The 15,042-nt window shown below is 50.1% G+C and overlaps 6 protein-coding genes across 6 annotated transcripts; 2 read left to right on the forward strand and 4 right to left on the reverse strand.

The window, feature by feature from the left end:
- Positions 1 to 263: 263 nt before the first annotated feature.
- EDB91DRAFT_1094096 (Pkinase-domain-containing protein) lies at positions 264 to 4,501 on the forward strand. Its single transcript, XM_041316858.1, has 7 exons — positions 264 to 2,063; positions 2,116 to 2,334; positions 2,391 to 3,338; positions 3,389 to 3,607; positions 3,664 to 3,921; positions 3,993 to 4,183; positions 4,235 to 4,501. Exons 1-7 carry the CDS (start codon positions 440 to 442, stop codon positions 4,442 to 4,444), a joined length of 3,669 nt encoding a protein of 1,222 aa, XP_041184556.1. The 5' UTR covers positions 264 to 439; the 3' UTR covers positions 4,445 to 4,501.
- EDB91DRAFT_1094101 (tRNA methyltransferase) lies at positions 4,502 to 7,053 on the reverse strand. The gene is made up of 14 exons (XM_041316859.1): positions 6,631 to 7,053; positions 6,486 to 6,577; positions 6,351 to 6,439; positions 6,134 to 6,301; positions 5,961 to 6,076; positions 5,844 to 5,907; positions 5,739 to 5,790; positions 5,585 to 5,689; positions 5,540 to 5,547; positions 5,315 to 5,486; positions 5,133 to 5,267; positions 4,996 to 5,078; positions 4,762 to 4,947; positions 4,502 to 4,711 (listed from the first exon to the last, which is right to left on the reverse strand). The coding sequence occupies exons 1-14, from the start codon at positions 6,908 to 6,910 to the stop codon at positions 4,558 to 4,560; spliced, it is 1,704 nt and encodes a 567-aa protein (XP_041184557.1). The 5' UTR covers positions 6,911 to 7,053; the 3' UTR covers positions 4,502 to 4,557.
- Positions 7,037 to 7,830, forward strand: EDB91DRAFT_32708 (tRNA intron endonuclease). The gene is made up of 5 exons (XM_041326866.1): positions 7,037 to 7,179; positions 7,235 to 7,316; positions 7,367 to 7,446; positions 7,497 to 7,567; positions 7,620 to 7,830. Exons 1-5 carry the CDS (start codon positions 7,162 to 7,164, stop codon positions 7,741 to 7,743), a joined length of 375 nt encoding a protein of 124 aa, XP_041184558.1. The 5' UTR covers positions 7,037 to 7,161; the 3' UTR covers positions 7,744 to 7,830.
- An 84-nt stretch (positions 7,831 to 7,914) lies between these two features.
- EDB91DRAFT_32712 (uncharacterized protein) lies at positions 7,915 to 11,354 on the reverse strand. The gene is made up of 4 exons (XM_041326867.1): positions 10,430 to 11,354; positions 9,338 to 10,382; positions 8,256 to 9,281; positions 7,915 to 8,203 (listed from the first exon to the last, which is right to left on the reverse strand). Exons 1-4 carry the CDS (start codon positions 11,258 to 11,260, stop codon positions 8,076 to 8,078), a joined length of 3,030 nt encoding a protein of 1,009 aa, XP_041184559.1. The 5' UTR covers positions 11,261 to 11,354; the 3' UTR covers positions 7,915 to 8,075.
- A 203-nt stretch (positions 11,355 to 11,557) lies between these two features.
- Positions 11,558 to 12,701, reverse strand: EDB91DRAFT_1094108 (copper chaperone taha). The gene is made up of 5 exons (XM_041316860.1): positions 12,427 to 12,701; positions 12,219 to 12,363; positions 12,101 to 12,161; positions 11,936 to 12,042; positions 11,558 to 11,878 (listed from the first exon to the last, which is right to left on the reverse strand). Exons 2-5 carry the CDS (start codon positions 12,252 to 12,254, stop codon positions 11,831 to 11,833), a joined length of 252 nt encoding a protein of 83 aa, XP_041184560.1. The 5' UTR covers positions 12,255 to 12,363; positions 12,427 to 12,701; the 3' UTR covers positions 11,558 to 11,830.
- EDB91DRAFT_1041673 (amino acid permease-domain-containing protein) lies at positions 12,573 to 15,030 on the reverse strand (the record flags this gene model as incomplete). Its single annotated transcript, XM_041312940.1, has 14 exons — positions 12,573 to 12,700; positions 12,754 to 12,825; positions 12,878 to 12,941; positions 12,990 to 13,032; positions 13,079 to 13,125; positions 13,175 to 13,389; positions 13,438 to 13,603; positions 13,654 to 13,887; positions 13,985 to 14,205; positions 14,267 to 14,373; positions 14,431 to 14,544; positions 14,595 to 14,611; positions 14,669 to 14,694; positions 14,751 to 15,030. 14 exons carry the CDS (start codon positions 15,028 to 15,030, stop codon positions 12,573 to 12,575), a joined length of 1,734 nt encoding a protein of 577 aa, XP_041184561.1.
- Between the last annotated feature and the right edge of the window lie 12 nt (positions 15,031 to 15,042).

A 15,042-nucleotide genomic window follows, 5' to 3' on the forward strand; every position in this document is an offset into this window, starting at 1 on the left:
TCAAACATGAATCCAGACCTCAAAGACAAGACAGTACCGACCTTGGCACGGGTCGATCGTGCCAAGATACCTCGCATAGTGATCCGAGATACCCACTCAACTGATCTCGGACCTGTGCATTTTCCGTATCGTGGATTGTTCCCCCCAAGTATAGTTTGTCATGACAAATTCTAGGTCATGTTCCGGGGGCGAAGCATGTCAAAGGGATGGAAGGCGTTCCGGTCGTCGTTCTGTGTGATAAAAGTCTAATATCTACTTATCATCACTGATCTCACGAGTTGTCCACCTCAACTATGATGGTCATTTATGGAATGCACAGCCACAGTCGTGATCAGGAACTTTCAACATTAGCTTGTCGACGTCGCAGACAGTGATTAGCATACCGTCAGTGTCCTACATACCACTCTACATTAACTCAAATATAAACAAACCATCATTGATGGCTGCTATTACAACTTCCTCGCCTATACTCGACATTGCCCATTCTAAATCCTCTCCATCCCCGACCTCACCAACTGGAACCCGTCATATCGACCACCAACTTACCACCTCCCGCTCATTCATCAACATCGCTTCCCCCCGTACTCAATCATCCTTTCCAGCAACACCCATGTCCAGTAGCTGTACACTCGACCCACCTCCCGGAACTACCTTTGCCGATTTCTTACGCACCTGGAATGACGCCCACGTCGCTCGCTGGCTCGCTGATAATAGATGTCCTACACATATCGACTCCTTCAAAAATAATGACATTCGTGGCGATATCTTGTTGGAGTTGGACCAGGATACCCTAAAAGAAATCGGCATTGCCAGTATCGGCGACAGGCTACGCATAGTAAATGCCGTCAAGAACCTAAGGTCCAAATGTTCACCACGGAACACAATCCCCTCCGTATCCGCCATCGCTCACACAAGGGCTTTCTTGGGTTCTCTTGACTCTCGTCTCCTTGAATCCCCAAGAACAAATGGCGTAGATCACTCCCATGCACGCACAAGCTCACGCGAACTCTCAACTTCCAGAGAACCCTCCCCCACATCTCGAACCCACAAGCGCCTCGATAGCAACAGACCCGCTCCATTAGTTCTCTCCCCCAGCTCAGGACGCCCGGACCTCCCCCGTATCATCCGAGAACCACAGTCAAGCGACTCCATGCGCAACCCTTCCACTATTCGCCCACTTCCCCAAATCGGCCCGTCTCCCCAGTCCACAACACCAAACAGCTACACATCCTCCCGCCCCTCCTTGCCCCCCCTTCCTCCCGCACCAAGGGGACAACCACCTCAGCCCCCACGGGTAACCTCACGCAGTCTCCATCCCGTCAATGGTCCGCGCACGCGCACCCCCAACCAAGCAGACGCAACCAACTACACCAACTCACCCCTCCCACCAGCACCTACCTCCACCCCCTCCAATATGCTCACAACTCCAACCCAGCCCAGCAGCTGGTCTTTTGGCCTGCCCCCAGATCCCCGCTCAGGACCGTCCAAACCTATCCAATCTGCATCTCCCCTGGCATCACGATCTCCCTCATTAACACGTTCTGCAAACGCCGCGCACAACAGAAACATCTCTTTCAGTGGCGTTCCTTCCCCTCTTGCGCCTACGCCCACCAATTCGAAAAGACCATCGACGACCGGACACCCATATGCGTCCGTGCAAGCACCTGCATCCTTGCAGGCCCCCGCTCAGAACGGGTCTGCGCTGTCCCCTATCAACGAGTCGTTTCAGCCACAGGGCTCAGCATCATCATCAGGATCGTCGTCACCCCCAGCATTCGCCGTCGGACGTGGTCCGTTCAACCCTACAGCTCACAATGCCGTATTGGATCATCTCCGCCGTAAACTGGTCAAATTCATCGTGCCGGAAGAACAGCGGTCTTATACCGTCGATGTCGCTGACTGCGCGGGTGGTATCGAGGTGATGGAAAAGGTTCTCAAGAAAGCTGACAAAGTGGGCTCCTCGAGGAGGAATGACGTCACGAGCCGCGTCGAGACGGATGATGGTGGACTCAGTGTAGATGGATGGTCCGTATATCTCGCATGGGACGAGACGAACGACTCAGGTTTGATCCCTCCTCTTATATTTCTTCCAAAAGTCTAACATCTACATTCAAGGGAAACCACTCTCCGAAGCAGAACTCCTAGCAGTCTGCCACAGCTCAACCGATGATCCAGTCAAAGAGCGCGGCCTGACGCTCCGCAAAAGCGGACGCACAAAACGGTCTAAAGATCTCCAGCGAATATTCGGAGAAAACCCTCCCCGGAACATCAGCCCCACTTCTCCCATCATCCCACCAAGGCCATCCGAATCCGATCACGAGCTTGATGCTGACAGTCACACCCCATGATTGACGATGCGCAGGGTCAAAAGGCACGTGCTATCAAACGAGCAAGCACAATCAGCGTCCTCAGCGGCCTTGGCGTACGCGACCCCGAAAAAGCCCTCGATCCTTCCGCATCTCCAACACAAGGCCAACCAAAACACCCCCTCCCATCCGTAAATTCCGCCAAGAAGCCTTCAAAACTGCGTAACTTCTTCGGTCAACGTCCGCCGAGCGAACTGATTACGACGCACTTGACTGAATACTTTCCCTTCACGGAAAGAAAATTGTTACGGAATGCACGGCATAGCATGATGCTCCGTGCTTCGAGCGTAAGCGGGGAGAAAAGGAACAGTACGTCATCGCTCACTCCGCCCCTTCCTTCGCGATTCAGTACCAGTACGCAAGGTTCGGGATCGGCACAGCGCTCGATGTCCCCGGTACGAACGATGTCTTCCAAACGTAATTCCACCATCTCTACCAGTTCCACCATACCCGACACACGATCTTTAGCAGCACCTTCGATAGGCGAGGACCCTCCCCGAGTATCGATATCCACTGAAGACGGACGATCGGTGATTCTAACTGGCGATGACGTTGAGAAGCTCTCTTCGGTCGATTCGAAACCTCAATTACTCCCTCCCGTGACGTTCCCTTCGATATCGCTTTCGGAGTCTATGGAAGACCTTACTGGTCCTCTACGCCCGAGGTCGAACTCGAATGCGTCTAAGCGAATGAGTTTCATGACTGAATTGAGGAGCAAGCGTGATCGGTCGGATACTGCCAGTTTGTTGACTGTGGATGAGATCACTGCTGAGGTGGAGAATCGAAGGCAGAGTATGGCTGTTGATATGGGCGTTGAGGGGGCTGAAGATTGGACGAAGGTGGAACCTGATATTGATGATGTGACTAGTCTTTCAGAGGACGATACCGTGCTCGAGGAGGATGAAGATGAAGATGAGAGCGAGGATGTTGAAGAGGAAGACGAGACCGGCCAGGCTATGAACTCTAGCGGTGGTAAGTCAAAACCACCTCCACTGTATGCGCAATAACTCGAACTATTCTAGGCAAATGGATTAAAGGCGCGCTCATCGGCGCTGGATCATTCGGAAAAGTCTACCTAGGCATGGATGCGGTAAACGGTCTTCTGATGGCAGTGAAACAAGTCGAGCTACCACGAGGGTCAGCTCCAAATGAAGAGCGCAAGAAGAACATGCTCAGCGCCTTGGAACGAGAAATCGACCTTCTCAAAGATCTCTCGCACCCAAATATCGTTCAATACCTCTGTAAGTCCGCCCATTCCACGCTATTTCAGTCCTGATCCCCTCGGACAATATACCAGACTCCTCGGTCGACGATGATTTTCTAAATATCTTTTTGGAATACGTTCCTGGTGGTTCCGTCACTGCTTTGTTGCGTAGCTATGGTGCCTTCGAGGAACCGCTCGTCAAGAACTTTGTACGACAAATCTTACAGGGTCTCAACTATCTCCACGAACGAGACATCATACATCGTGACATCAAGGGTGCCAATATCCTCGTTGACAACAAAGGTGGCATCAAAATCTCAGACTTTGGCATCTCAAAAAAAGTTGACGGCAGTGAGTAATTTTCCCATATTGGTTCTTGGCATTTCCGGTTTTTTCATTGATGAGCGTGCGGTGATTGTCAGATCTTCTCACTGGGAAAAGAATGAACCGCCCGTCGTTGCAAGGATCAGCATTTTGGATGGCGCCGGAGGTTGTGAAGCAGACGGCCCATACATCCGCTGCTGATATTTGGAGCGTGGGATGTTTAGTTGTCGAGATGCTCACCGGCGAACATCCTTGGGCGCAACTCACCCAGATGCAGGCGATTTTCAAGGTTGGGGCTGTTCATTTTATTATTTGAATTGCTCTCATGAACATTGCGCAGATCGGTCAATCCGCGAAGCCTGCTATACCATCGGATATTTCTTCAGAGGCTCAGGATTTCCTTACCAAAACATTCGATATCAATCATTCAGCTCGTCCAAGCGCTGGTGGGCTGCTCCAGCACTCTTGGCTCGCCGTCAAGAAACACGCAGGATTTTCTAACAAGAATGTAGCTCTCAAGTCTATTCCAACTATCGAGATCTCGGCATGATACCCCACTTCTTTGGATGTTTACCTAATGTTATTAGCATGGCCCAGACGCACAATGTATCTTTTTTACAATGCATATTTGCTGTACCGATGCGTGCATACAAGATTTATTCGCTATTCATCTTCTGTTTCGCGTTTGCGCTTCGTTCCGGAGTCTGCTTTTGTACCGGGGCCCCAGTTGGGTGTTGGGTTTTGTTGGTAGCGGACGAGCTTTACTTTTGATGCTTGCGTTACGGAGCGGGGGTGTCTCGTGAAATTAGCCTCCGCCCTATAGTCTGTGATCAGCTGGGAGGGTATGTATCTTAGATCAGGACTTGCCTCGCTTCCTTGGCGAGTAATTGCCTTGCGAGTGAGGTCTCGGAAACCTTGTCCATTCTCACGGGGTGTTTCTTCACCCAGGACCTGAATATGTCATGCACATCTTGGCGTGTTGCGCCAGTTTTCAAAGAGCCGGGTAAAGCATGCGAACGTGATACGTGGTGACCGGCATTCAGCAGAGCAGACCTAAATAGTGTTCAACGCATGGCTGCTAACAAAGAGATAACCACCTACGCCACTTCATCCAAAGGCGGACAGACCGAGTGGAAGAGGCCAGCTATCCGGGATGGCGTGAAGTAGAATGGGACGTGCAACTCCTAAAAGGTCGGGATCAGTTGGCTTTAACGTAAATGCAGTGCTGTTGATCGTACCTCGTTGGCCACTGTAAGCATTCCCTTCATGCGGACTGCTGTGCCATATTTGTCTTGGTTGCCCTCCAAGTGCTCAAGCACTTTTGAAATGAAGCCGTTATTGTGCAACGGACCAGACCACATCGGGCCAGCGACCTGCAACAATTTGACTATAACTCATGATTCGAGTCAGATGGACTCACATGCAATGCAGAGCCACACTCGGTGCATTTTTGTGGGACAGGAGGACCTGCGTGAGTTTTGAACAGGATATTTACGTTACCTGAACGTTCGTGAGTTTTTTCAACCATCCGACCCAACGGCTGCTCATAGAATGACTGGCAACCCTGGCAGATGTAATACATTGCCGTTTTGCTAGGAACGAGTTGCATGACGACATATTAACATCATGACATAACCCAACTTGCCTGGCAGCCTTTTTGACTTCTATTGGCGCAGAGTGAATGCGGCACGAAGAGGCGGACGTAAAAATCGATGGAAAGAGATAGAATGGGTTCGATATATCTTCCGTAGCGACCCGCAGAAGTTGACAGTGTGTTTAACACGAGCCTAAGTGCCTTGAGGGACGTTAGCGAGGTTTGAATTGATCGATGAGGACGCCCATACCGCCTCATGGCAGTACTCCGCTTTGACAGGAATACCACCGTAGTTTGAGAAACTTTGCGGCATCAAATGAACATTAGTCAGTTATATGCAGGTTCGAGTACGCACCACTTTTCAGGGTAGTTTGTCGTCGCTAGCACTGACAAGTCTGTGCATGTGACACACAAGAGTCCTATAAAATGTCCATGAATCTTCGATGTGAAATACGCATTTGAATTGACTTGCCTCCATCATTGATGCACTGAACGGCTCCGTCAATGAAAGGCGCAGCAGTGCCATATGGGTCTAGGTCGACAACATCGACGCGTGTCTTCTCTGTGCGATGGTTGTACATGAGTGCACTTGCATATATAGTATGTACCTCAGACAAAACCGCAGCTCGAGAACCAAGGACTTACCATGCATCACCCTCGTTGATTCTCACCTTTCCGCGATCAGGGATTGGCTGGTGCTCCGATGTAGATGCGCTCTCAGCTGGATCAGGAGAAGGACCAAGACCATTGAGTTCTACATTTCTCTTCATGGCAGCAGTGGCAGATGCAGACAGGTCATTCGCAATGACGAACCTGGAAGAGTTATGAGATGTATGCTTGTTCACAAGACTCAGATACAAACCTCACAAGAGGAATTTCTTTTGCATAGCGGATGGACCGAAGACCAGTTGCTGACAAGGCTTCCAGCAGCACGAACTTATGGGGCCGATACTTTTGGCGCTTCAGTCTTGTCATTGCAAGATAGAAAACCACCCACGTCTCGTTTGTTGCTTTCAGATGTACTTCCGGTAGTAGGAACATCTCCTGGTGAATCATCCTCCTGACCATTGCTCGGCTCAGCAGATTCCGCTTGAGACCATTATTCAAGACTTTGAATTGAATACCTTAGGAGAAATGCTCACTTTTTGCCTTCTTCTGCTCTTTCCGTTGTCCTGTCTTCGCCTCTGCCTCTGCCTCCCTTTTCGCTCGTCTCTCCTGAGCCTGCCTCCACTTTGCTTCCTTCTCCCTGTTTAGTTCTTCACTCCATACTCTGATGCACGCGACGCTAAGATCCCGATTAAATTCCTGAACTGGATTCAAAAATGCCTCTTCCTTTGATGAAATCAAGATGTGCGACGTGTTTTCCGTGTGGAGGGTGAACCCTTCGGGTACCGTGATAGACGAGCTACCAGCGTCTGACATGGTGCTCTTCTTGCGTGATATCAACAATGCAGACCGTAGTGGACGACAGTTTGAAGTGCTGAATCCGAGGCGCAGAGGCCTGCTAACAACGAGGAGTAGAGACCTCACGATGCCGAAGATTACCAAGATGAATATCTTGAATGTGTCTCTTGATGTAGACTTCCACTACGCGTATACGAGTGCATTCTGATTCCTCAGTAATTCTCGTAATTTTTTTTACGTCCAAGGGCCCTTGGCCGTAATCTGCTCTCATGCAGAATCATCCATCTGCAAGTATTAGTTGTTCACCACACGACTGGATCCTGACACCTCTTCTGCATGTAGTATCCAGTGCTTTCGCCACTTCTCGCAAAGTATCCTGCAACCGGTTGCGCGTTGTTCCAGGTATACAATGACCTGACTCTGGGTACGCAGCTTTTATAATATTGTCCGTTCAGGCTGACGCAGACTGTTCAGCACAAAGATGGACTGATGTCGAAGTCCTCGACCTTCCAGCTTGCAAACGAGCCGGGATCAAAGGCCAACGGCCAACCACTGTTAGCATCTTCTCGCGTCAGAGCGTGAATCTCATTGATGTGCACGACAGGACACCGACCGAGGGCCGTCTGTCTGCGTTGTAGTACCCTGCTCACTATCCGAGTCGATATCTACATCGTGGTGCGTCCGGTAGTGCTCCTGTTGTACCTGCCCATGTTCAAAGCATCACCAGGCTTCGGGCTGCTTTTACCAGCCTCGAGCCTTCACCCACAGAGATTTATGTGGCCATCACCTCAGAAGACACGTCGACGGTCTACTACAAGATCAGCCAGGGAATCGTCAAGCCACCCGTATAATGCGTCCTGACGCGTCTCATCAGCCGCCAGTGAAGATGAATGTCAATCAACAGCAGTATCTAATTGATGTTCTATCCGTACGTCGACCGACGCAACAAAGAATACATTGATGAACAGTTCTTGGTTTCTAGTAGTCCCATGTCCACACAGCCACGATGACGATGTCAAGATGAGATGCAAATGTACGAGGAAAATGTAAGATACGTGGTAATAAAAATATGGTCCAATGCAAAGGGCAATAAAATATTGCGGTGGGGAAAATGCAAGACGCGTTGTAATAAAAAATATGATCCAATGCAAAGTGCAGCAAAATGTTACAGTCAATGTCAAGGTCAATATTCAAATTCTTCCGATACAAGTGTTATCGACCCGCGCATATCGCCTCGCCACACCCGCGCAGGGTCGATTTGCGCGGCAATGATTTTGCGCACCATCGCATTAAGCGAGGTGGGACCGCAGCCTAGGCAGAACAAATTAGCACCGCATGAAAACGAGCGGGAGATAGACCTTACAAGCAACAATCACAGAGCCTTTCGACTGCTCGACTTCATCTGCAAGGATCCTGTCGAGCTTGGGTTTACCAGGTCGTGCAAGCTCTGCAACAATATTGATATCCTGCGCCTCTTCCTCGGTGATGTCAAACTGGATCGAATCGAGCGGGCCATCGGGTGCGGAGGATGATAACAAACCGCGGGAACTACCAGCTTCTGATTTGCAATCCCAGCTATTGGTGGAATAGATAGAAGCTGCCGACGCTCCACGACTCACTGGAGGAGGTCGACTACTGGAGAAAGGAGACTCAGGGTACGTTGACTGCCGACCGCGTGTCGGCGAATCACCATACATTGAGATGGGCGAAGCGAAACTCGTGTCCCCTGATATCTCAGACCACCTATTGTCCGGAGTGGTAGATATCGGGATTAGTCTGTCCGTAGAACGTCCTGCGACGGCAGAGATACCAGACATTCCATTTGCAGCCTGCCCCAAACTGCTAGGACGACCGGTAGGGTCCAGTAATCGCACCGTTCTCTCATCCAACTCCTTCTTTGCAGCAAGTGCATTGGCGAAATTACGCGACTGGGCTCGCCGCATCTTGCCTTCCTTCTTCACCTTGCGGGACAGACTGCGTTCCCCCGGCATAGCAGTATCATTGTCTCCGTCGAAGTTCGTCAACTCGAGTATGTGAGACTCGTGTGCTAAACCCACATCCTCTGGCGGTATTGGGTCCTCGGATTCGGATTCTCCAGCGTAGTATCCCAGGTCAACATCACTCTCCTGGCTTTCGATGGAGTCGTTAGAATCAGAGCGGAGGTATGATCGACCACCACGTGCAAAGGATGGGTGAGGAGGCTGCAGGTCCTCAACCTGGACAGGTTCGGAAGCAAAGAGTGGACGCTGGGGAACCTGCAAAGGAGGCAGATCGGATTCCTTCATGGCGATGGGTTTAAAGTTGGTAACAAAGATGTCAATCTGCAATGCAGACGACGGTACCAAGGAAAGACATCGGTGAAGAACAGAAGCGCACCACTGTATGTGAGCTACACACGAGTCACGTTGGCTTATAACGATAGAATGCAAGTTATCGAACACTTACAGTAGTCGCGGATAAGCCACACGAAGCGCACTCGTTGGGTCTGGAATGATTTCTTCCCCCAACCTCCGGGACGGCCGCCGAGATTCCTCCCGTCCCGGCCAGAAAGGCACATGCAAATGTACTGCAGCACAGACAAGCCGAAGCTCACACCCGAGCCACCAACGATGATCAGGACCGTTGAGTGATTGCCCCAACGGGCACGAATCGAGCTCCCGAAAGGTCCATCCACGTATGCTTTCAACAGGACACCTTGCTTAGGAAGATTATCTGCGGCAGGGAATGGGGTGTCACCGGGTGACATCTCAGCGGTCATGCGTGACACTAAATTCCATAAATCTTGCGTCCAGCCGTTTCTTGCACGGATGAGCATGACGATCAAACGGCCCTCGTCTGTCGGTGATTCGTAGTCACATACAGAGGCGCAGGTGAAAGGATGGGTAGTGAATCGGGACACGCTAGGGATTCTGATGAGGAAATGTTGACCCGGAGCCCACGGTAGAAATCCAGGAGTTATAAGACGCAATCGCACTGTATGCCCCGAGAGGAGTTCAGCGTGGACATACCCTGGAGGGGGGATATATGGGGAGGGGGAGTGTACTGGAGACCTAGCAGGGTCCCCCTCGGGAGAGAATCGCGCGGATAAAGGACGAGTGAGTGACCTTACTGATTGTTTGTCGGACTGATAATATGGGCTCAAAGGGCTGGGGGATTGTGAATCGGTGTGTGTGCGCAGTGTCTGGCGGCGAAGATGTTCCATCTCCCAGGTGTCAGAGGAATGTATTGTAGAGTGCGGGCGCTTTCGTGATGAACAGATACCTAGAATGGAGGGGTTGGTGGCAAACCACCAAGTCCATCGCCAGATGCGTTCACCAGCCCAAATTGCGAGAGTACCCCAACACCACCACCAGAGTGTGGGATGATGGAATGCAGCAGAGACGAGCGCGAGTGGGACAAGTAAAATATGTAAGAAATAGAAGGCTTCATAGAAACTCCTCCGAATGGGGTGCACCGATAGAGCAATTATGAATGTCAGCAATGCAAACGCCTAAATAATTGGTCAAATTTTCAGCATGATAGGGAAAAGCTACTCACGATCCAGCCAAAGATAAATGGCATATAGGAGAAAGCGTACACGTATGCAATGCGACCGGTACTGGGTTTATGATCTCGAACGAGTTGGACGCTCCAGAAGGTGACATGAATTGATGTGAGAAACCATATTAGCCTGCCTGTCCAGCGATGAAGCCAGGCGAGTTTGTCGAAGAAGAACTGTATCATGAAAGGAATGGCGAAGATTGCGAAAGGGGGAGCTTTGAGAGCGAAAAGCACGCAAAGAGGAAATAGAGCGAACGCGATTTGCCCTGCGCGCGCAGATGAGGTCCACCATGCTTTACTGATGGTATATTGTGGTTGAAGTGGCAAATAGGGAGTGGTGTCAGGAATAAAATTCCGACGCTGCGACTCAGTGAGGACAATGTCTCGGCGAATTTGCCAGACTTTGAGAGTTGGCGCAATATAGTCCGGGCCGATAAAGGTAAGTGCTAGGGAACCTCCCAAGAGCAATGTCAAGCAAAGAAGTTGAGCATTGGAAGGCAAAGGACTGGGTTGGCGGCGAGGATCATTCCTTTTGAGAGCAAGTGCCAGGTTGTGCTTCTTTCTCCAAGTTCGTCGACGGAGGGACCATTTTGTCCAGTGCGTTCCAAGAAAACCGCCCCTTGAACCGGTCCAGTGAAGGACGGCGAAGGCAAGAAAAAAGAAAACAACGACAATCCAGAGAAAAAAGGAATAGCGTCGACTAGGGACACTTAGGGAATGAATTGTAAGATATGCCGTGATCCATTCAAGATCGTCTGAGAATGCGGGGGTAGTGGGATCAGTAAGAAACGCGGTGGTCGACACCGTCGCACCACTTGACGAGGACATAGAGGTTGGCCTTAGGCAAGCGCTATCAAAGAGTAGCACGACCAGTCGTGAATAACGGTATGTTACAAAAACTCCTGCGAAATGTTGGAACGGAAATTTAAGGAGAGAAGACTCGGATGAGGTCACGACCAGTGCAGGGTAAGGAATTTTTTGTTCTTTTGACTCGGCACCGGGACCCTAGGTCAAAATCAGAACACGGGTAGGCCGAATCCAAAGAAAGTGCTGGAGCTATTCATGGCGGTCAAAGTCACACCTGCTGAGAAGTTCAATGGTCTCAAACCAAACGGCCATCCGCCAACGCGACTAAGCGAACTTCATAATCCACGTCAATACCACGTGCCACGTGTCTCTATGACCCTGACGATCAAAGCTCACTTAGTCCGATTGCTAATCCGTCTACAATCATCATAAAGATATATCTTCAGATTAAAATAAATAGACACTAACTACTCCTAAAACCTTGAAACAGCTCTCTGAGTTAAAACAGTCGTCAGGCAATCCCTAGGATATCAGAATAACTCTGCAAAACCTGCTGTGATCCATCGCCTGCGGCATTCCACGGTATTAACTTCAGACCACTGCAGCCTCGGACTTATCTAGAGCCTTGACCGAGATAATCTAAAAGCCATACCAATGATTAGGCTATCATCCTGAAAACCACGATCTTGGACTCACCTGCTTGCCCGTCTTCCGAATCTTCTCCACCAAGGCCTCTTCTCCGATAGGACCTGTCACGTCCACGAGCTGGGTCTCCAAGCTCACATCGAAATTCGACACTAATCCTATCAGTATGTTTCATTCGGTCAGCCTTGCACTCCTCATTCATCATTACTATCGCACCATCCTCCTTCGCCTTGTTCAGTACACGGGTGACGGCTCCAGAACAACCTCCGCAAGTCATCTATGGAATAAGCAGCTCATGTTAGGCTGGCGCCAAACAGATCTATCCACAACAGACCTTAACATTAAGCTGATACTTGTGCTCAGCTGCCATACTTGATGTTGTACAAATAGATATATAAGAATACAGATTTGAAGAGTGGATGGCAAGTTGATGGTGTGGGTCCCTGTTTCACAACAACGCTTGCTCTTATACGAACGAACTAAAAAGGCGCGTCAGCCAGATCGCGCAATCACTATTGTCACCCGCTCATGACGGAGCTTGCCGACTGCAGTCCAAAATCTCACGCATAGCCAGCACAGTGCTGAATCGGATATTATCGGGAACCAGCAATATTGGCCCAGCAAGTATCAATGCGTGGCACGTAAGAAGCGTTGGTCGACCTTATGCATAAGATCGTGGGTTGCATCATCAACTGCTTAAACGTGAAGTCCGATTATCAACCATCTCCACCTCATCACCCTCCGTGGCCACCGCTTGCCATCCCGTGCCCGCGGACGGCTGACCTCTAATTCTAGCAACACAAGTACTGAAAAACCCTAAAAGCACATTGGTGTCATCATTTGATCTGGACGTAAAAATAGTGACCTACCAAGAAAGGCAGGCAAACTGGCTTGATCAAGGTTCGTCAAGTAATATACTGGTATTCCTGCCAACACGAAACCTGTGGATGGCAAGATTAGAACGGCGTTTACAGCAGTGCTCCCATTAGTTACCTAAAACAGCCATAGCTTCTAGGGGGGCTGCGATAATTGGCATACACAGCAAAAATAGCGCGACCTGCCATTGGGTGTCAGTCAGTCCACTTGAGTGTAATCATCAGCTTACGGCGCAGAACGTCAGCGGGGTCACAATCCATGTTTTATAAGGTCTGATGTAAGGTTAACTTTGTACGACAGACGATTCCGACAGCTCACCTTTCTAGCATAGGTTCTTTCACACGAAGTATGACAAGGCCCAAAACCTTTTAAAAGCCAATCAGAATCACAACATTTGCAGAGCACCACACATACAGTAAGGAAAAAGAATGACCAGGACGCCACAACGGAGAAGTTGATCAGCGAACGAAAACCACCTCCGAAAACGATGAACACGATAGTGATGACCGCTTGGAGGAGAATTGCATTGACTGGCGTTTGCCTCGACTTATTCAGGCGACCAAACATGGCAGGAATGTATCCCTCTCGACCGGCGACGCAGATGAGGCGTGCAGAAGTAAAGGTACTCCCTGTGGGAGGTAAGTACGAGCACCCGGGAACGATGTAAGGAACATTACCGTTCAGCGCTCCGAAGCAAGAGACCGCAACCATCACAGCAAAAACTACACCGCCCGCTGGTCCAAAGAGTGCTCGACCGAAATCCATGGCAACCGTGTTGCTCACGCCAACGGTGACTTTGTCTAGCACCACGAAATATGACACATTCGCTAATAAGAAAAGGATCTAAAAGGGTTCAACGTTTATGCACCTCAAATGGCACTTTTGTTGCTTACCATCACGATCACCATACTTGCATGAATGGCTCTTGGAATATTTCTACCGGCGTTCTTCATCTCTCCTCCGACATAGTTGGCCTGATCCCATCCATCGAATGCCCATAGCCCAGAGTAAAGAGCTAACGAATATGCTGACGGACTATGACTGGAGTCCTCAAATAGTGGCTGTGAGAACGATTCCGACGCTTTCCCCCGAATCAGCTGTATCATACCCAGCACGATCACAAACACCTGGCAAGAGATAAGTCTCAACGCGATACTCATATCATAACACTCACGAGGGCGGCGATCTAAGGTTGCGCCATTTTGAGATGAAAACAAGATCAACCAGCAACAAACGCACCTTCACCGTAGTGAACACCACAGCAGCCCTAGTGCCCAAATTCCGCGTAGCTGTACATATCACAACAACGACGAGCACTGCTGCCACCGCAGTGAGTTTGATAGCCCATTGGGGAATATCGTCTGGTGATACCTCGTCACGGGCGGCGTGCCATATGAGCCGGTTCATATATTCAGCAAAGATGAGACTAATGACCGCGTTTCCACCTGTAATGTGATTGGGTGTGTAGCTGTATATATAAGACTGGAAGACAGGTAGAAGACAAACCAGGTTTCAGTGCTGCGATCGCTGTCCAAGTAAACAGGTAGGATACAAGTGGCCCATACGCGTACGCGAGATATGCCTGCGCTCCACCGTTCAGCGGTATGCTGGAGCTGTAAACCAAGGTATTCAGCTATCGCCAAGTAATACGACGCGCGGTACAGACGAACCCTAATTCTGCGAAGCTGCTGGCTCCCGTCCAAGCAAGCAATCCAGAAACAAGCCATACAACCAAGCTAGCCCCAACGCTCTGAGTATTCGCAACGACAACTCCTGGTGAGGAGCTAACCAAGAGTTGCAAATTGGGGTTGAGCTTGTCTGGTTGGTCACTCACAAGATTCCTGATCCAATCTTCCAAAGAACATATCAGACATGCATGTATGGCACTGTGTAGAGAAAAGAACTGACTTGAACCCCGACGATAAGCCCGATACCTTTTGTGCACTGTGAACATCTTGTATCTCGCCACGTACCAAGGAGTGTGACTTACCATGCAGCAAAGTAATATCCTTCTGCCCACTTTCCCCTCTCGACGTATCCGGCTCACTCAAACTCGAGCTTAAGGGTAGTAGGTCGCGCTGGAAGTCGAAGCCTGTTATTGAGTATGACCTGGGCCGCCCTCTCTCTGACATAGGTCCCTCCGAGAGCTCGAGGTTTCGCAGCGAGTCTGACGAGTCATTGGCTGAACCGAAGGTTAGACGGTGGTGCTCCTCCGATGACTTGAGAGAGGCAGGCGGAGAAAGATCGTCGTCGTAGAACACTTCTGGCATCAAATGAAGGTT

This window comes from Suillus paluster, assembly GCF_016628075.1.
Source record: "Suillus paluster strain FC165 chromosome Unknown EDB91scaffold_1, whole genome shotgun sequence".
Taxonomy (NCBI): domain Eukaryota; kingdom Fungi; phylum Basidiomycota; class Agaricomycetes; order Boletales; family Suillaceae; genus Suillus; species Suillus paluster.